The sequence below is a fragment of the Colobus angolensis genome, unplaced genomic scaffold (genome assembly GCF_000951035.1).
Source record: "Colobus angolensis palliatus isolate OR3802 unplaced genomic scaffold, Cang.pa_1.0 Scaffold214, whole genome shotgun sequence".
NCBI lineage: Eukaryota > Metazoa > Chordata > Mammalia > Primates > Cercopithecidae > Colobus > Colobus angolensis.
Window position 1 is genome coordinate 4322167 of NW_012115311.1, and position 18797 is coordinate 4340963.

Genomic DNA, 18797 nt, shown 5'->3' on the forward strand with positions numbered 1-18797 from the left:
TATGTCATGAGAAACAAAGCACAAATGTTTTTCCTTTCTGCTTCATTTCATGTTAGAGACATTTGTCAGATTAGACTTATGTTCACTCTATATGTTCCTTGATATTTGAAAAAGAAAGGAAATGAGAGGTAGCTCTCCTTTTTGTAGGATAGCAAGGAAAATGTGGAGTCTCCTACATGATTCTTCAGCAAGTTAGAATTCTTATTTCCTATCTTACACAAGTTTTAAATCTATCCAGAGTTTGTTTTTAATCAACAGCCTTTACCCCCTTGTAACTGTCAGACTTGCATCTACCTTTGTTTCCTAGTAAAAATAATAATAATCTTTCAGTTCTGATGTGAACTGCAGTAAGACCTAACAATAATCTCGAGCACACAGACATTGTACATTCTACTCTGAAAAGGACTGCAGAATATCTTACAACTCAACAAAAGAATTTCTTAAAAACTCTGAGATACAAAAGAATAAAACTGAGACATAAACATGCAGTGAGTCAATTGTTCATATGATTAAAAATAAGTACCTGCTTTATAATGAAAAGGAAAAGTAGCTCAATGTGTTCCTTAAATATAACTAACCAAAACCAATCTTAGCTGGCAATTTGAAGTTGCTGATGTTTCTTGGAAAGAGTTCAGATTCTCAGGTTGATGCAGTGTTCCCTCCCACAACTCTGACATGTATATAAATTCTGAGCTCTGCAAAGCCCACTGCCAGTTCTCTTCGGGGACTAAGTGCAACGGAGAGACTCAAGATGATTCCCTTCTTACCCATGTTTTCTCTTCTATTGCTGCTTGTTGTTAACCCTGCAGATGCCAATAGTCATTATGACAAGATCTTGACTCATAGTCGTATCAGGGGTCGGGAACAAGGGTAAGTGAGGGGTTTGGTTTTATAAACCGTGTTTCTTTTTCCTTAGCTTGTTATATGTTCAGGTATGCATAAAGTTTCTCATATATGTCTCAGGGTTTTTTTTTTCTAATTATTATAAAGTAATAGGAAAAAAGGAAAATGTGAGTATTCTGTGATTTCTCTATGCACTTTAAGCTTTAAGACATAATTACTCTCTAACTTGAATATAATTTTTTTATGAAATATTATATAATTCTAATCTAATTAACACAATTTGGCTGGGCATTCTTTTGTGATTCCATTTACTTATGTTTCTATTTTCTTCCAAAAATCTGAAACTGAGTTTTCAAAATTAAAAAATCTCTTGTTAGGAACTATCGTATGTATGTGAACAGCTTTGAAATATCTCACATGATGTTAGAGAAAATTTTATTTAAATTACATATGAAGGTTAAACGCTGGGTAATGTAACTAGTTCTCTGAATTCTTTGAAGCATTTAAGTTACTTTTAAATTCTGAATTCTGTAAAATTTGCAAAAGTAATTTATATTTTACAGAACTAATGAAACTACAACTGAGCATTTTAAAAATTACACATAATTTTGTAACTCATCCAACCATTTATAATTTTTTAAGTGGATCTTGGCACTTCTTCCTATGCCCCACAGGGATTTTCATAATGTTCACAAGCTTCTTTGACTTACAGTGAAATAAGACCTCTATCCCTTTAAGAGAGAAAGGGGAATATGAAAGTTATGACAGAGGATGTTCTAATCTGTTACTTCCATTCAAAAAGATAATTCTCCTCTGTGCAACCGTATTGTTTCAAAGTTAATTTTAGCACTCATTTACTTCTGTGATTACTTAACCTAGAAAATTACAGAGTATAGTGTCTGTGTACATAATAAATCTTGTCTCTTTTGCTCTCTGACCTCTCTTTGTTCCAGAGAGCCCTGAAGCTATGGCCATCCTCCAAGTGAGCACATGTTTGGTTTAAAAAGGGTCAGTAGATTATCTGCTATTAAGAGTAATAGGGCACATAGAAATGAAATTATGTTCATACTGTTTGAATATTTCTATTTGGTTAACTTTTTGAAACGCTTGTATTTTTTACTCTCAGAAATGTATAATTTTTTTCTCTCTCTCCTCGCCATCTCCCTTAGACTTTAGGTTTTCCAACAATTCAGTAGGATCGTGTCAATAGTTAGATTTGTGCAAGGCTAGAATCATATCTTTGAATATCAATTCCACATCTTAACATTTTCTTCTATCATCTGATCTTTAGATATGAAAAACTAGTCATTATTAGGACATTAACTTTTTTCCTTTCCCTCTATCCTCCAGCCCGAATGTCTGTGCCCTTCAACAGATTTTGGGCACCAAAAAGAAATACTTCAGCACTTGTAAGAACTGGTATAAAAAGTCCATCTGTGGACAGAAAGCGTAAGTCTCTTTTTTTTCCATAACATGTCATTTCCAAAAACAACATCATGACGTATATGCCTTCCCCCTGGGTGTAACACACCATTCTTCTTGAAAATACTGACCCAAATTGTGGGAGTTCTTTAAAGAAAGGAATCCATACGTGAATAAAGAAGTTCTCTCTGCATCTCCAATATTACTATTAGAACTCAGATTTCTTCCTGAATCCATGTGACGTGGAGGCCAGAAGGAAGCAGATCACATGGCTAAGGATTGGGTATAGAATCTGTGTGAGTATAGGATGTGGTTTCTACTCCTGATTTGGCCCTCTTTTATCTTAGGCAAGTCACTTAACCTCTGTGACTTCGTTTCCTCATTTTATAAAAAAGTGGGCCAGAAAAAGTGGTTTAAAATATCAGAGTTTCTGAGGCAAAAAGTTAATGTTTTCCTCCAGTCATTTGGAAATTGTCTAAAAGTATTCCAGTTTACCTCAGAGTTTTCATCAAAGTTTAAAGTTAAAAAATACTTGACTTTATCTCTTTATTTAATCCAGTGATTCTCAGTTCAAGATGCTCCATTCCCAGAGGTCCACAAGGTGGTAATGGAAGCTCATCATTATAGTTAATATCTCAATAGCCCCAAGAATGATTATGTTTTTTCATATGTTTCACTGATTACCTTAAAATTGGAAAGCATTATTTATTACTTAATAGACCTGCCTTCTGGTTTATTTTACCAATAAATATTGGTAGAAAAAAGTAATAAACATTCTGGGCACATTAAGGTCAAGAAGCACTCCTGTGATCCAAAATCTTTGTTTTACAATGAGGGAGCCCAGTCATAAATAGGGCAAGTAATACAATCAGAAAGGTTTAGGTGCCACCCCAGTCAAGAAAACAGTGCAAGTGACTTCTTCCTGCTTCCTATTAATTTGAAGTCCACCCTTACTGAAGGATGCCTTGAGAAAGGCAAAAGACCCCAGGAAGACCCCAGGAAGAACCTGCTTAATACATCAGCATTAAAATTCAGTTACCCTAAGTTCGGGTGGCAGAATTGATTGGAAACTTATTTCTAAGTTAATAATATTGGTATAAATACTAAACACGGGCCAGGAATGGTGGTTCACACCTGTAATCCCAGCACTTTGAGGGGCCGAGGCAGGTGGATCGCTTGAGACCAGGAGTTCGAGACCAGCCTGGCTAACATGGTGAACCCTGTCTCTACTAAAAAAAAAGTACAAAAATTAGCCGGATGTGGTGGCAGGCACGTATTTGGGAGGCTGAGGCAGGAGAATCGCTTGAACTCAGGAGGTGGAGGTTGCAGTGAACCAAGATGGCACCACCGCACTCCAGTCCGGGCGACAGAGCGAGACCCCCCCTAAAAAAAAAAAAAAAAAAAAAAATACTAAATATGGAATCACTTAACCTCTTGTAGACTTACCTGTAAAACATGGATCTAATAGCTGTATTAAAGAATTTCTGAGAAGATAAAATGAATTGATAAATGTGAAATTACTAAGTACCCATAATGCATAACATCAATTGTCCTTAAAATTAAACTCTTTTAACAAATGCATAGATGTGGACAGGAAAGGAAGCTGTGACCAGATGCCTATTTGAAATGCACAAGATTGTCTTTATTTCTAAGTAAGAACATGTATACAAGGCATTTCACCTTAGCTGGGTTGCATCTCCACATGGTAACCAAGTCTAGGGCACCAGAGGACCTTGCTGACCATCCCCTGCTCATTGGCTTAATAGAGTTTCGACTCGATATTATCTTTTGACCTGAACATTATTCCTATTATTGTGCAGACTTCTGCTAGACTTGTGAGTCATTCACACAATTATAATGCAATCAGTTGTTACAATGGTCTCTGGCATGCTGCAAGCTAGGCTCCAGTAGGGATTCTAAGGCTTTGAGCTTTCCTCTTTGTTCTTTATATTCATGGATACCATGAAGCATATTTGAAATGCACACTAACTAGATAAGAAACAACCTTCACCCTGAAATGTTAGGGAGAATGCTTATTACATCCTTCCTAGAAGATAGAGAAGAATGCCATGAATTTACTTTAACCATCTAAATATATGAGAGATGTCAAGACTAGTACAGAGGATATACCAAAATTCTTTCTTGCTTTCCATTAAAAAAAAAAAATCACTACTTTGAAGCCTGGCTTTTCTTTTTTTTCATTTTTTTAAACCAGAAATGTAACAGTGTCTCCTTTGTTCAATTTTATCAGCTTAATTTTCTAAAGTAGCTTCATTTTCAAAAACATAGTTACATCTGGGCACTGAAATAAATGTAAATGCTAATTTCAAATAACCAAAGAAATCAATACTATTGACAGGAAGACTGGTCTGCTGTCTGCTTGCTTCGCTGAAATTTCCAGAGATATCTTCAGGACTTTACGATCAGATGACAGAAATGTTTGCCTTTCAGCTGAACAGTTGCTCTGGGGATTTGAGAAAAGTAAACTGAGCAGGCCTAATGAAAAACATGAAGCCTCCTAGGGTCAAGATATTGCCCAAAATATATAATGGTCTAGTAATATAGTATTCTGGAAAATTCCTCTAGAGAATGTCTGTGACATTTTTAGCTGGCATCTCATGAAATATTAGATACTGTTCTGAAAGCAAAAATAAATTTCTCATGTTTAGAGCTATGTGTACCAATGATATTCTTTTACTCTTGTTTTGCCCTACTGACCATATGGGAACATTGAGTTTTGGGTAGCATAAATGTTCTTCTGAAAAAAACTCTTTTCTTCTTTTCAAAATATCTGCTGAGAGATAACCATCTGGTTCAATTATCAGCTGATATTACAATGAACTGTTGGAATTTTATCTCATCTACTGCATTAATTCTCTACATTATGACTGACCCTTGTTATATTGGCATTTGCTGTATACTTTTTTGTTAAATTTCCTTTTCTAGTCACTATTTTACTTCAAGTAAGTATTATCAATCTATGGAATAAGCACATTTGTATCTCATTTTTTAAATTGTTTACAACATATGCTAAAGCTAATATATAAGCAATTCTTAATCTTTTGACATCCAATAATTAGATTTATTTACAAGAGCTCATGTAAATAAAATTATTTAGAGGCTCTATTATGATTTGCATAAGGCTCCTATGTACCTTGTATATATTTCCAATACCAACTATTCTTCAAACTATATTAAAATTAGAGAATAACTTGAAGTGGGTATTTCCCATTTAATTTTGTCCATATTTTTAGCTATCTATGATTCTTAAGCCAATATTTCATGCCAGGAATTTTTTATTAATAAACAGAGAATATGGATTCAAGGTTATAAACAGGACTACAAATCCTAAATAAATACTTAATGTACCAGGGTTCAATTTGAAAACATTTATTTACTTTTACTCGACTGTATAAAATTATCTCTTACATCATTAAAATTTTTGCTTCTTGATAGTTTGCTTTTATCATTTTTATCATACTAAAAAAATTTTATTCTTATACTCGGCAATCTCTTTCATGTATAAATTATTTGATTCATTCATACTTGATTACAATTATGACAACTAGATTAAAAAGTCAGAAAAGAAATAGCATCTGAATTAGCTGATTCATGTTTAATTAGTGAATTACAAGATAACTAATCTACAATTGTCATAATCTGACATATGTATCAATTAAAAATTACAAAACTATGTGCATTTTTTACTTGTAATAATCCCTGTTTCTAATTGTTTGATACATGTACCTTTATATTTCTATTGAAAGGAAACATAAGTAACCATGTAAAATTTTAGTTAAAATAGGCTATCTATGTTGGATGATGAAATCCAGAAAATATTCTATGAAATGTGAAAAAATAAAAATTAGGATTATATTATAATAATGTATCTATATATTAATATAATCAGGTTTTATTTTGTAAGCATATATTTTTTTAATTACTATTTTCCCTCAAAATATAGTAAATTAGATAAACTTATTTTTTGCATATCTTGATACCTTGAATTTTCTGGTCCGTTACCTTAATTATTGCCTGTATAAGTCAACCCACTTTGTTAACTTTAAACAGGATGACATTTTCTTGAATACTAAGCTCTAATATTAAAATAAACTTAGATTACTTTTATCAAATTTTACACAAATAAAAAGATTTTAAAGTTTATATGTAATATAATACAGTTAATAATTATACTGGCAATTCAAACCAAATACAGCATTATTTTAGTTAGCAATGAGATAGCATGTTACGGATTCAAATAGTTCAATGTATTTTCTTATGTTTCCACTTCTATTAAAGCACATTTATACCCGTTTTTAGTTTACAAAATGATTTCAAAAGCATTATTTCATTTGAGATTCACAATTACTCTGAGTAGATATCATAGCTACTATATTCATGTTAAATACTTGGGGAAACAGGGACTCCAGTTGATTAAATGACTTGCTCAGGGTTCACATGTCAACCAAGTAACAGAACTGGGACCCAAATTTCATTCATCTGCATCAACATTCTGGAACTTTTCTATAGTAACATGAGACTGTAGTGAGAAATCAAATTCATATAAATATAGAAAAAATCGGCCGGGCGCGGTGGCTCATGCCTGTAACCCCAGCACTTTGGGAGGTGCAGGCAGGCAGATCACGAGGTCAGGAAATGGAGACCATCCTGGCCAACACGGTGAAACCCCGTCTCTACTACAAAACATACAAAAAACTAGCCAGGCACGGTGGCAGGCGCCTGTAGTCCCAGCTACTCGGGAGGCTGAGGCAGGAGAATGGCGTGAACCCGGGAGGCGGAGCTTGCAATGAGCGGAGATCGCGCCACTGCACTCCAGCCTGGTGGACAGAGCAAGACTCCGTCTCAAAAAAAAGAAAAAACAAAAGAAAAAAGAAAATATCAGGGGAGGAAAAAAACACCCTGATTTTTAGAATCTCAGCAAATCAAGGAAATAAGTGAAATATTTTGTCAAATTTTTGTCAAAATGTATCCTATTTAGTTTCTCATTTTAATATTAATTTTCTTCCAATGTACAGGACTGTGCTGTATGAATGTTGCCCTGGTTATATGAGAATGGAAGGAATGAAAGGCTGCCCAGCAGGTAAAATCTCAATTTCTTGAATTAAATAAGGAACACTTTATATGCAAGGAAAGGGTTGAGGTGGCTTGTGGAGAAGCCAATTGTGTTTGTGTGTACTCAGCACCATCCTAAATCCAAAATATATCCCTCCTATGTTTGTGTTAATCATGAATTTATCACGATGATGAAATGTAAGAACACATTTCTCATACACTGGATGCTGGGCAAGACAACAGAAACTTAGTCATAAATTTAAATTAGTTCAGCTTCCCTTCAGGAACAAAACTCTTTATAAAATCCTGTTCTTTGAAGTTGTCTAGGAACATGGAACTTAACTACTTGGTGATATCTCATCTTCTCTAGTTTAACAGCTCTGATTTTATAATGTTCCTTATATTGAAATTTGGTTTCCTATACCTCTGCCAACTAGAGAAAAAAAAACAGTTCATAAATACTTCATCTATTTCCTCTTTGAAATGACAGCCATTCAGATATTTCATGCCAATCATCACGCCTTTCCTCTGGCTACCCTCTCCTTCTTGAATAAAATCTTCTGTTCTCTGGGCTAACCATCCCCAATTCTTTTAATATGACATAGACTTTGAAGCCCTCCCCATTATAACACCAACGCACAGAAAGTCTCTAGTCCAGTAATCTTTTCTTCTGAATATAAACCTAGACTGATATTTAAAGTCCATCCATGTGGGTCTGAGCATTTAAGACAATACCAAGATAAGTACCTGATAGGGGGAGACCTTGCACTTTGGATAATGTCATTGGTAACCGTGTTACATCATTAGCTTATATTGAATTTGGAATCAATTAAAATTGATTACCAGTTTTTTTATATACACCATTAAGTCAGGTCTCTAGGATTTGTTTTTCTCAATTTAGGCATAGGAATTACATGAAAACTTCTTAAATTTAACCTTGTTCATTTTGACTCAATTTCTCCATCTTTTTAGGGTCTTTTAAAATCCCGGTTTTATACTTAATAGTTGTGTCACCAAATCTAAGGATATTCACAAATTTAATAACCATTTATTCTGTGCTATTAATCAAATTATACTAATGTTCAAATCAAATAGGGTCAGAAAAAATAAGTTGACTGCACGTTACTAGATAAATCCCTTTAGGCTGACATTCATGCATGAATCTTTCTTCTGATGTTTGGAAGAAATAATCTGGAAGGATTAAACATTGTGAATTATTTGCTACCAGAACTTATAATGAAAACAAGCAGGCCTACATATTTTTAGGGACCCAAATCTATACAAATGATAGATTTAAATAATAGATAATATTGAGTTATAATTGAATTATTATTGACATAGCAGGATTGAGATCTAAATAGGTTAAATGTTAAACCAGGATAAGAGTTTAAAGTTTTTTATTCTTAACACAAAGGATATGTAACAATGTTTTTCAGTAGCATTTTATTATTTAGCACTCAAAAGATAACTTTTATATAAAAATGATTATTCACATAATTGTATTGCTAAAATTATTAGTTAAATATCTTGGGAAACAGCATAAAGTTTAAATGATTATGAATCATATCCTGAGAATATTATCCCCAGTACTGATTCATTTCTTGATTATTTCAGTTTTGCCCATTGACCATGTTTATGGCACTCTGGGTATCGTGGGAGCCACCACAACGCAGCGCTATTCTGATGCCTCAAAACTGAGGGAGGAGATCGAGGGAAAGGGATCCTTCACTTACTTCGCACCGAGTAATGAGGCTTGGGACAACTTGGATTCTGTAATTCAATATTTTTATCAATAGATTTATTTTTTGCTGGTATTGTTATTTCATTTTAACTGATTTATTAACTAGGATATTAGTAGAAATTGTGTATCTTTCTATTGTGCATATATGATATCTAAAGGGATGAGTTATTGAGGAAAGTAAAATACCTTAATACATCCACAAATAGAATAACTCTCCAGGAGATGTATACATTAATTTTTTAAAGAAGGGGAACCAAGAATCGGCTAAAAGGGCACTTGTTATTCTGTTTTGCTCCTTTCCTTTTTCCTGTTTGTGAGGATATGTCTGTAATTTCAGATAACAAGTCTAACAGAAAGGTAAGTTAAGAAGCCTACTGAAATTTAAAATTATCATAAGCTGTATTATATAGCACTATTTTATTATGTATGTTTAATTATATGTAAATATATATGGATATTCAGGTTGTCAAATTTGTATACATGCATGTGGATAAAGGAAATGTGAAAATACATTTGATTTTCAGACTTGTGCACAGTCTAATTTACAATGCCTTAAATTATTACTCAATTTCCGAATCTATAAAACTGATATAAAAATACATCCCTACTTTCTACTAGATAATGGAGATGAATTGGTAATTATTACTAGAGTCAAATATACTTAATAAAATGTAGGCATATATCTGTAGGCATTATCTTGCTACATTAGCTGTGTGGTTGACTGCTTGATTATAGACCTCCGTCTTCTGGGTGTCTTTTGTCACATCTGTAACCCCTTCTCCAGTCCCTTTTGCTGACTCTTCTTCCTCCTTGCCTTAAAGAATGAAACTTGTAAGAATTTCTTCCAGCAACTTGACTCTGCTCTTTAAATGCACTTAACATGGTTTCAGGTATTACTTCAGTGCATACAAACATTAAACCTACGCTTGTTGTTTGGACTTGTGTCTTCTTCGAACTTCGGTAGAATATTTCTACTGTTTATCTTAGTATTTATCCTTGGATATACCATCTGCATCTTTAAACAAAAGTTATCTAAAACATATGCAATTTTCTTTCGCCCCATAAATAATTGTATTTTTAGTGCCTTTTACCCACAATTGGCAGTACCAGTCTCTATGTTCAGGCTTGAAATTTGTAAGCCATCCTTACCTCTCCTTTCTCCAATTCTTACAAACTGCTGTTAGCCTTATCTCATGTTTCCTCTAAAGTGATCCCCCTAATACTCTCATTTCTGCTGTACGTTACCACTCAACTTTCCTGAAGCCTGGTTCTAATCACTAAATTCCAATGCCACAAGATCTTCAGTGGTTCCTCATTGCCAGTTTATTTCACTCCTTCTTAGGACATGGAAGTCATCCACGTTATTGTCAACATACCCTTCTAAATTTCTTAGTATTATCTGAGAAACATAAAAGTGTGTATTAACCAAACTGGACAACTTTTGCTCTCTTGGCATTCACCCTATGTCAGTACTGGACTTAGAAGACCACCACATCATTCCTATGGATTTAAATATCATGGTCTATCTCCAAACTACTTCTGAATAGCTGTTCTTTCTTATTTGAGCCCTGAAAGCATTTTCCCCCTCTGTCCTGTATCTTACTGTGTCTACTTTTACCTCCTGCTACTGATAAACGGTTGTGACTTTTTGCTTTATTTATCATTGTATTTCCCATGGCATTGAGTAAAGCATAATATAATACATGGCGTTGGATAGATAAAAAGGTACAGGACGGTTGAATTCTTGAATTTGTTATGGAATAAACATGAAACCCTTGTTAAAACTCAAGTGTTGCATACAAATATAATGTCATTTTTGTTTTGTTTTGTTTGCCACTTGAAATTTTTAAATATGTGATAATTTCGTATCTCCCTAATTCTTATCATTTTATTTGTTATATCAAGGTTGTCTCTTCATCAACATATTCACTTTAAAAATCATGTGTTCTGTCTAAGTACTCTATCACATTCAGGATCCTTAACTAAGTATCTGAACTTATAAAATTCCTTAACCAATTTGAATAATATAATTTTAAGTTATTTATGTCAATTTTGTATGACCATCTGATAATGCAATGAGAAAATAGCAAGAGAGTAGAAATAGTGTGATCATAAGACTTTTACTAATGTTCCACAATAAATTGAATTTCTATCATTGCAATTTTTCCTAGGATATCCGTAGAGGTTTGGAGAGCAACGTGAATGTTGAATTACTGAATGCTTTACATAGCCACATGATTAATAAGAGAATGTTGACCAAGGACTTAAAAAATGGCATGATTATTCCTTCAATGTATAACAATTTGGGGCTTTTCATTAACCATTATCCTAATGGGGTAAGTTTTATCAGTAAAAAGTACACTTATGAAAAATACCTTCTTTAATTTTGTCTATACTTTTTATGTAATGCTCACAAAAATAATAAAATATGAGAGAGAATAAGGTAAGTGCTATATTATGACTTTACCCCCAAATCGAGGGCATGCAAATTTCCAATCGGGTTATTAATTTCTACCAAAGAGTGATTGAAAAGGAGACATTACATGAACAGTTCATTGACAGACAAGTATTCTAAAAAAGGAAATTTTAGTAGTTGATGTATTTGAAATCATTTATTGTAGTAGCAAAAAGAATAATCAAAGAATGAGTGTTCTTTTACTCCCCCCTCTAGCTACTGTAGTACTTGTGTGTTTGGATCAGTTTTTGTGGAAAATTGCCAGTGGGGTCATAGAACTTTTTCCACAGCCAGATTCTCAGGGACAAAAGAGATCAGTGACGAAGCAACATTTAGGAAGTTCTTGCACTAGAACTAATTATATCTATACAATAATTATCTGTTTCTCCTTCTCAAAACTTAATTTTTAGGACTGATTAGACTTCTTTACGTAATTCATTTATCCACATTAAAAAGTTTATGACTATTTGTATAAAAGAGGAAAAAAGCAATAATTTGAAAGAAAAAAGCACCTTTGCCTTATGTTGCTAGATATGTTAAGTATGAATAGACTTAGGTTCTCAACTGGTTCCCTTTTCCTTTACAGTTTCTTTTTTAGATATAACAACATGTAAATCTTCATCCACAGCATTTCCATTTAGAATATAGTTTCCCATATGTTACATTTACTAGTATAAATGAAAAACTGGGAAAGGGCTTGCAGTCTCAGTGGTCAATGGATGTCTCTGGTTTCAGCACTTTGATTTTTCCAAATAATTATAGGTTGTCACCGTTAATTGTGCTCGAATTATCCATGGGAACCAGATTGCAACAAATGGCGTGGTCCATGTCATTGACCGTGTCCTTACACAAATTGGTACCTCAATTCAAGACTTCATTGAAGCAGAGGATGACCTTTCGTCTTTTAGAGTAAGTCCAAGAGCAGATTGTCTTGAGTCATTGAACTCCCTCCTCTTCTCCTGTCAAAATCTAAAAACAATAAAAATGCTATTAAATCTGGCAAAAATATAACAAACATATTTTTTGAAATGGCTACTATTTTCATTTTACACAGGAGAAACCATCTCATATGAAATAATATTTCTGTGGAAATGATAGAGTAAGAATGGTTAGTCATGTGACTGGTGTGTATTTAGTGTATTTAGAACGCGTTCATCGTTATTATATATACTGCTGGATATTGCTACAGTCCCACAAACGTGGGCAGAGTTCCCATTTTTGCAGACACAATTTGAAGCAAGTTGGAAAAGACATGGTTGTGCCAAAAAGTAATATTCTGAAGCTCGAACAACAACAAGCCTCTATAGTGCGGGAATCAGCTCCATCATGTCAGCCTAGGATAAGTGTGTTGTAATTTTCTTTTGGATTTACAGTGTGAAAGTCTCTGAAAAGCACATTTGTGTTTCAGGCAGCTGCCATCACATCGGACATATTGGAGGCCCTTGGAAGAGATGGTCACTTCACACTCTTTGCTCCCACCAATGAGGCTTTTGAGAAACTCCCACGAGGTGTCCTAGAAAGGATCATGGGAGACAAGGTGGCTTCTGAAGGTAGTTAAAATTCTTCCTCTTTAAGAAGTCTCCCAGCATTCTGAGAGGGGAATAAAAAAGAGGCTAGTTCTTGCCAATAATATTCGTTTTAATAAGCAAAGGCAAGGAAAAATTTTTATTCTGAGATGTACTATAAGTCTTCCAAAAGTCCTTGAAAGAGTAGGCAGAGTATAATTCTTAAATAAGAACATTCTTAAGATCACATTCTTTCATACTACTTTCAAGTAAATAAGTAGTAGATATTCAGAAAGATTAACAGGTATTGGAAAGAAATATTAGATCATCAAATTTTAATATTGTATGCATGTTATGCAATGCTTTTAATTCTGTATTTATGCCAAAAGATACTGAGTTGTGAGAATCGTATGGTTCTCCTGGGCCTCTAATTACTGATACACAGAAGAATTTGGTGGCTTGCCAAGCTTCCTTTCTGTTGTCAGATAGGTTTTACTTTGTGCTTGCATACTTCACTTACTCAGCCTATCCCAAAATACATTTGACCAGTTTAAGATGAGAACATTTTAGGATGCAGGATAGATATAACGTAGCTGAGGCATAGATCCTTCCAGAGGCCCTTCAATAAATCATCTTTATTTGGCTACTTTCTAGAAGTTGCCTTGCAGAAATAATTTGTCTTATCCTCAAGCCTCTATCTACCTCATTACACGTTATGTACAAATATTCTGCCATGAGCAGCTATTATAATATGCTGCTCTTGGGCATTTTGGAATTAAACAGGCCTTCCCCTTTTTCTCTCTTTTGGTAGAGAGGGGTCTTGCTGTGTTTCCCATGATGGTCTTGAACTCCTGGCCTCAAACAATCCTCTCACCTAGGCCTCCCAAAGTGTTGAGATTACATGTGTGAGCCCTTGTGCCAGTCAAAGGTCTTCTGAAAGGAACAATTCTTGCTTTCACGCAGGAGTTACTTTCTTATGATAGCTGGAACTTAACCTACCACGTTTTCTAATGCTGCACCAATCATTTCCTGAAGTTGATCTCCTCTTATTATTCCTACGAAGCTGAGCTGTTCCTATTTTGTAGTTGATAGGAAAAAACTTCTAGAACGTAAATAGGATTTTAAAGCTGTTAGTGAATCCTTAGGTCTTACTACATTTTAAGGATTACTTAGTTCCACCATGAAACACATCTTTTCAGGGTCAAATGTTATTTCCCTTGATCCGAAAGCTAACTTTTTATTGTGTTCTCCAGCTCTTATGAAGTATCACATCTTAAATACTCTCCAGTGTTCTGAGTCTATTATGGGAGGAGCAGTCTTTGAGACGCTGGAAGGAAATACAATTGAGATAGGATGTGACGGTGACAGCATAACTGTAAATGGAATCAAGATGGTGAACAAAAAGGATATTGTGACAAATAATGGTGTGATCCATTTGATCGATCAGGTCCTAATTCCTGATTCTGGTAAGCAACGTTTCTTTTTGTTTGTTTGATTTTACTTACTATAATTTACTAATTATGCTGTCTCAAAGAGTAAGTCCATGAAAAATGAATGTGCAGTATAAAGAATGCCACGCAAAGCACTAACACAATAAATAGTGAGCTACTTGCATACTCCATAGATATGCAGTGTAGTGACGGGCACTCCATGCATGAATCTCTGGCGTTCTAGGGTTTCTAACATCTAATATTTATAAAGGTTTTCACAGTGCCAGAGTTTTTCTTGGAAACAGAAGGAAAGATCTAACCAAATGGTCAGCTTTGGATAAATGAAAAAGCTGTAGAACTCACAGCGTAGAGAGAGATGACAGATGAACAATACAGAATTAAAGAAACATGTAGTGGGAAGACAGAAAAATATTTTCCTTCAGAAATTCATTGTGATTATCAACCCCCGCCAAAAAATGGAAGTGGAACTCTCTTATTAGGGAGCGGGAGGATGTCTTATCACATTGACATTGCAGTAAATAGCTTACAATATTAGAAAAGAGTCAGGAATTCACTTACTAGTTTCATGATGGAGATAATAGCAACGATGACATTATTGGGATCGTGATGGTTTATTTTTCAGCCAAACAAGTTACTGAGCTGGCTGGAAAACAGCAAACCACTTTCACGGATCTTGTGGCCCAATTAGGCTTGGCATCGGCTCTGAGGCCAGATGGAGAATACACTTTGCTGGCACCTGTGAATAATGCATTTTCTGGTATGTACTGGACACTGTTTTTCCTGCTCTCTGCCTACACTCTTTACTTTGTGATGATTGTTCGCAATAAGAAATAAGAGATGTTTCATGAGGCATTGATTAGTTCCTGCACTGGCTACACATACAGTATGTTAGCACTGCATTGTCTCTACTAAAATGTTCTTCATTTCAAAACATTTCATTATAATGGATAATAGCCTACAGAGAGTGAAAGTTTGTAATTAGGAGTATTCACGCCAGGCGCAGTGGCTCACACCTGTAATCCCAGCACTTTGGGAGAACAAGACAGGTGGATCACTTGAGATCAGGAGTTTGAGACCAGCCTGGTCAGCATGGTGAGAACCCATCTCTACTAAAAGTACAAAAGTTAGCCAGGTGTGGTGGTGCGCTCCTGTAATCCCAGCTACTTGGGAGGCTGAGGCAGGAGAATCGCTTGAACCCAGGAGGCAGATGGCGCCACTGCACTCCAGCCTGGGCAACAGAGTAAGACTCCATCTCAAAAAAAAAAAATTTTTTTTTAAAAAGCATATTCAGTTTCTCTGTGAATCTAATACTTCCAGCACAATAAGGATGCACTGATAGATCTTTTAAAAAAAAAAAAATGCAATCTGCCACCTTTCTCAGGACAATGATTTCACAGACATATTTAAACTGTTGGCAAAATTTACTAATTAAAAATAGGCAACATAATTTTTCCAAATGCTAAATTATGGTATTAAAAAACTATAAATCAAAAACATTGAATTCCTAGATATCCTTTCTTCTTTGTAATAATCCTGCCTGTGTGTTTTGACAATAACCCATATTTAGGAGGTTGTTTGCTTTGATTCTCTTTCCAGTAATCAATATTAATTTACAAAGAATTCATAATGGTTCTTTCATGTGACTTAATGGATATCTAATTATCATACAAAACCGTGGACACCATTAAGGTTTAGCATTTGCCAGTGACCACTATAAAACTATGTAGCCCTTATAGAGGTGAAACTCATTGCTTGAACTGGTTGGAACTGTATTATTGTCATTTGATACAGTAGGTCACAGAGTTTCTACTTGGTGAATTGAATTGTTAGTTTTTAGCATTTAGTTGACTCATGTATTATATGAGTGCAAAATCCATGATATTATATTATTATATACTATGATATTATAATATTATTAATGTCAGGGATTATCTGTTTGTATGATTCTCTCTTACCAGGAGAAACTTTAATGTTTTCTAAATAAAAGAATGATCTTTCTTAATTTATTTACAGATGATACTCTGAGCATGGATCAGCGCCTTCTTAAATTAATTTTGCAGAATCACATATTGAAAGTAAAAGTTGGCCTTAATGAGCTTTACAACGGACAAATACTGGAAACCATTGGAGGCAAACAGCTCAGAGTCTTCGTATATCGTACAGTAAGTGAATCAGAACAAAAGAGTCTGTCAAATGACATGTCAAAGAATGCTGTTTCAATGAATATTTCAGAATTTTATGAGTGTGGTTCTAACAGCGAATATTCACAGAAGCATCAGGGAACTGGATAGTGTGGGTGAGAAGACTGTGGGCGAAGTCCACAACAAGTGCTATGTATTAAAAACTCAGGCAGTTAGATAGTTCGCATGTGTTCAGTATGAGTAACTTTGTGTTCTAGAGCATCAATTATTTTCAATTCTAGAAAACGGTAAATTTTTTAAATAAACTTTTCATTTGCAGAGTACTTTACAGTTTTCAAGGTAATTCTGTTCTCTGCCTACACACCATTTTTCTTTATGATGACTGTTTGCAGTAAGAAATAATAAATATTTTACACGGTGTTTATTAGTTTCTGCACTGGCTACACAGTGTGTTAGCACTATGTTGTCTCTACTAAAATGTTCTTCATTTCAAAACATTTCATTATAATGAATCAAATATGCAAGGTGGCCTCATACTGTAAAATAACCAGTCAGCATCTGAATATCTTTTGAATGGCTTTCAAGATAAACCTTTATTGACACATAGTGATTTCCGGACTCTATAAAAGGGTCTTAATGTACTTTTTTTTTTGTTTTTTTTTTTGGAGACAGAGTTTCACTTTGTCGCCCAGGCTGGAGTGCAGTGGCACAATCATAGCTCACTGTAACCTTAAACTTAAACTCCTTGGCTCCAGGGGACCCGCCCACCTCAGTCTTCTGAGTAGGTAGGACTATAGGTGCACAACACCACCCTGACTGTTTTTTTTAATTTAATTTTTCTTGAGATAGGGTCTCACTCTACATTTCCCAGCCTGGTCTCAAACTTTCAGCCTCCAGTGAACCTCCTACTTTGGCCTCCCAATGTGCTGGGATTATAGGCGTGAGTCACTGCACCCAGCCGTAACGTACTTTTTGCTGCAGGAAAATTTATAGAAATATTGCTTATCAAAATTACAGTGCAGTACTTGTCCAGATAACACATACAGCTATAGCTAAAAGACTTCGCGGGAAGTCAGACATTACCTAGAACTGAATCTGGCACATGTCAGCAGCTCCCTATAGCTACACAATTCCAAACATTTTTAAGTATGCATTAAACCTGCTGCACTTTAAATTTTATATATACAAATATGTGTATCTATATATCACATTTGTTCAAAAAGCTATAAATATGTCAAAGATTTGACTTACAATGATGAATAGAGTCTTACAGTCAAGAAAATAAAGTAAATATTTATGAAGATCATTAAAAGCACTAAAGTGAGGAAACCTTACAGATAGTATTGACCAAAAGAGAGTCTGGAGAAATAGTTCAAATCTGGATAGAAATTATAAAAATTGTAGAAGTGGGATTCCATGGAACTTTTGTAATATTGACAAAATTACCTGCGTGATCCATAGGGTAGCTTGACTTTTAATAAAAAACCTGTCTAGGTAAGAAGTGTCTTGTGAGTTTGTGTGAGCCATTGAAAACAGAGGAAAGAAGCTGTTCCTGGGGCCTCAGACACTAGGCAACCTCTCAGAAGGGCCGATCTGGAAATTGAATTATGTAGTTACATCTACATGGGAAATTTCAAGCAAGGAAAAAGATACCCCATACTTTTCTTTCCTTTCCTAGGCTGTCTGCATTGAAAATTCGTGCATGGAGCGAGGGAGTAAGCAAGGGAGAAATGGTGCTATTCACATATTCCGCGAGATCATCAAGCCAGCAGAGAAATCCCTCCATGAAAAGTTAAAACAAGATAAGCGCTTTAGGTAAGCCTATTAGTGGCACCTCCACAAAGAATGAGAGCTATTGGCATATATTTTTTCATAGGCAGTCTCCTATATGGTTGAAAATGGAATTTAGAATAAAATGTTCATACAAGTGTTTTCAAAATTGATATATGTTTCCACTGATACTTTCTGGTACACCGTAACATGATTTCGTGTGTGAAAACAAATCTAACAGACTAAACTACTCCTTGATATTTTTCTTATAATTAGTTTTTAGAAATTGATGGTATATATAAAGCAAAGTATTTTGTGAAGTATTAAATGGCAAAAATGCTTCTTTTTGTTATGTGTCAACTTGTCAAGGTTTATAGGATGAAATCAGATGAAAAA

At 34.6% G+C, this 18797-nt stretch overlaps 1 protein-coding gene across 8 annotated transcripts in view; it reads left to right on the forward strand.

Moving 5' to 3' along the window:
* Window positions 1-633: 633 nt before the first annotated feature.
* The window catches only part of POSTN (periostin, osteoblast specific factor), a 36072-nt gene continuing 17908 nt past the window's right edge, over window positions 634-18797 (forward strand). For all 8 annotated transcript variants that reach the window (XM_011942996.1, XM_011942998.1, XM_011942997.1 and 5 more), the window contains exons 1-11: window positions 634-870; window positions 2194-2292; window positions 7302-7366; window positions 8953-9110; window positions 11251-11415; window positions 12297-12443; window positions 12943-13084; window positions 14293-14505; window positions 15113-15247; window positions 16504-16652; window positions 18310-18446. In XM_011942996.1, coding sequence (XP_011798386.1) covers window positions 752-870; window positions 2194-2292; window positions 7302-7366; window positions 8953-9110; window positions 11251-11415; window positions 12297-12443; window positions 12943-13084; window positions 14293-14505; window positions 15113-15247; window positions 16504-16652; window positions 18310-18446 — 1529 coding nt within the window. In that variant the 5' untranslated portion in view covers window positions 634-751. The remainder of the gene's footprint in view (window positions 871-2193; window positions 2293-7301; window positions 7367-8952; window positions 9111-11250; window positions 11416-12296; window positions 12444-12942; window positions 13085-14292; window positions 14506-15112; window positions 15248-16503; window positions 16653-18309; window positions 18447-18797) is intronic.